The sequence below is a fragment of the Labrus bergylta genome, chromosome 15 (assembly GCF_963930695.1).
Source record: "Labrus bergylta chromosome 15, fLabBer1.1, whole genome shotgun sequence".
Classification (NCBI taxonomy): Eukaryota; Metazoa; Chordata; class Actinopteri; order Labriformes; family Labridae; genus Labrus; species Labrus bergylta.
Window position 1 is genome coordinate 248,478 of NC_089209.1, and position 2,500 is coordinate 250,977.

The following is a 2,500-nucleotide window of genomic DNA, read 5'->3' on the forward strand; positions in this document are numbered from 1 at the left end:
CTCTCCAGGTGTGTGTATCCAGGTGTCTCCTCACCTTGTCCACAGCAGACACTTTGGCTCCTTTGTCGAGCAGCAGCTCCACAATCTCGATGTTCCTCATCTTTGTGGCTTTGATCAGCGGCGTCTCTCCATCCTGACAGGAAGCAGAACACACACACACACACACACACAAACACACACACACACACAAACACACACACACAACGTCACTCTCTGACATCATAGCACAGGTAGGAGGGGAAGGGGGCGTGGCCTGTGTGTGCTGGACTCACCTTAGTGCAGGTCTCTGTGTCGGGGTTACACTGAAGGATGTCTCTCACCATGGTGGCGTTTCCTTTTTCCACGGCCCAGTACAGAGCCGTCTTATTCTCCTGAGACACAGAGACACCAAACGTCACAATCACGCCACCTGAGGGTCAAAATACTGCACCTGACGCCACCTGAGGGTCAAAATACTGCACCTGACACCACCTGAGGGTCAAAATACTGCATGTGACGCCACCTGAGGATCAAAATACTGCACCTGACGCCACCTGAGGGTCAAAATACTGCACCTGACACCACCTGAGGGTCAAAATACTGCACCTGACACCACCTGAGGATCAAAATACTGCACCTGACGCCACCTGAGGGTCAAAATACTGCATGTGACGCCACCTGAGGGTCAAAATACTGCACCTGACACCACCTGAGGGTCAAAATACTGCACCTGACACCACCTGAGGGTCAAAATACTGCACCTGACGCCACCTGAGGGTCAAAATACTGCACCTGACGCCACCTGAGGGTCAAAATACTGCATGTGACGCCACCTGAGGGTCAAAATACTGCACCTGACGCCACCTGAGGGTATAAATACTGCACCTGACGCCACCTGAGGGTCAAAATACTGCACCTGACGCCACCTGAGGGTCAAAATACTGCACCTGACGCCACCTGAGGATCAAAATACTGCACCTGACGCCACCTGAGGGTCAAAATACTGCACCTGACGCCACCTGAGGATCAAAATACTGCACCTGACGCCACCTGAGGGTCAAAATACTGCACCTGACGCCACCTGAGGGTCAAAATACTGCATGTGACGCCACCTGAGGGTCAAAATACTGCACCTGACGCCACCTGAGGGTCAAAATACTGCATGTGACGCCACCTGAGGATCAAAATACTGCACCTGACGCCACCTGAGGATCAAAATACTGCACCTGACGCCACCTGAGGGTCAAAATACTGCACGTGACGCCACCTGAGGGTCAAAATACTGCACCTGACGCCACCTGAGGATCAAAATACTGCACCTGACGCCACCTGAGGGTCAAAATACTGCACCTGACGCCACCTGAGGATCAAAATACTGCACCTGACGCCACCTGAGGGTCAAAATACTGCACCTGACGCCACCTGAGGATCAAAATACTGCACCTGACGCCACCTGAGGGTCAAAATACTGCACCTGACGCCACCTGAGGGTCAAAATACTGCACGTGACGCCACCTGAGGATCAAAATACTGCACCTGACACCACCTGAGGATCAAAATACTGCACCTGACGCCACCTGAGGGTCACTAAACAGTATGGTTCAACAGTTCTAAACATCATCAGGTGCTCTTACCTGTCCTCTGATGTCGATGTCAGCATATTTATGCAGCAGAGCTCTGACGATCTCCACATGACCCCCCCTCACTGCTCCAATCAGCACAGTGTCCCCACTCTGTAACACACACACACACACACACACACACACACACACACACACACAGGTGAATACAGGTACAAACATGGCATATAAAGATTTCTCTAACTATGTAACCAGGTGTGTTTCTGTGAGCAGCAGCACCCTCTGCTGGCTGTGCAGCTGCATTAGACTAAGATATTAAGCTATGATGCAGATATGAAACAGAACGTCAGCTTCCTGTCGTGTGATGTCATCATGCAGTGTGAACTCTTCTCACCCGGTCAGGGATGTTCACGTACGTCCCGGCGTCCAGCAGGTCCTGGACGATCTCGGTGTAGCCCTCCTTGGCAGCGATCATGAGAGCCGTGTTTCCGTCTTTGTCCGTCATGTTGACATTCGGGTTCCTCTTCAGCAGCTCCTTAACCACCTCTGTGTAGCCGCCACGCACCGCCACGATCAGAGCGGTCATCGAGTTCTGCACAGAGACACACACACAGAGACACACAGAGACACACACACAGAGACACACACACAGAGACACACACACAGAGACACACACAGAGACACACACACACACACACACACACACACACACACACACACACACACACACACACACACACACACACACACACACACACACATATTTGATTTGAAGGAGCCGCTGAAGAAGTGGGCGGTCTCTGTTGAGCTTTGTATTTAAGGATGAAGGTCATACCGCCCCCTCCTGGTCAACGTCCGCGCCGTTCTCCAGCAGGTGCATCACACAGTCAAAGTGTCCTTTCCTGGAGGCCCAGATCAGAGGAGTGGTCCCGTACTGTTAA

General features: G+C 52.2%; 1 protein-coding gene across 5 annotated transcripts in view; it reads right to left on the reverse strand.

The window, feature by feature from the left end:
* kidins220b (kinase D-interacting substrate 220b) overlaps positions 1–2,500 on the reverse strand; it is a 28,726-nt gene that overhangs the window by 20,385 nt on the left and 5,841 nt on the right. For all 5 annotated transcript variants that reach the window (XM_065963552.1, XM_065963551.1, XM_065963549.1 and 2 more), the window contains exons 7-11: positions 2,395–2,493; positions 1,954–2,151; positions 1,614–1,712; positions 273–371; positions 35–133 (exon numbers count right to left, since the gene is read on the reverse strand). In XM_065963552.1, coding sequence (XP_065819624.1) covers positions 35–133; positions 273–371; positions 1,614–1,712; positions 1,954–2,151; positions 2,395–2,493 — 594 coding nt within the window. The remainder of the gene's footprint in view (positions 1–34; positions 134–272; positions 372–1,613; positions 1,713–1,953; positions 2,152–2,394; positions 2,494–2,500) is intronic.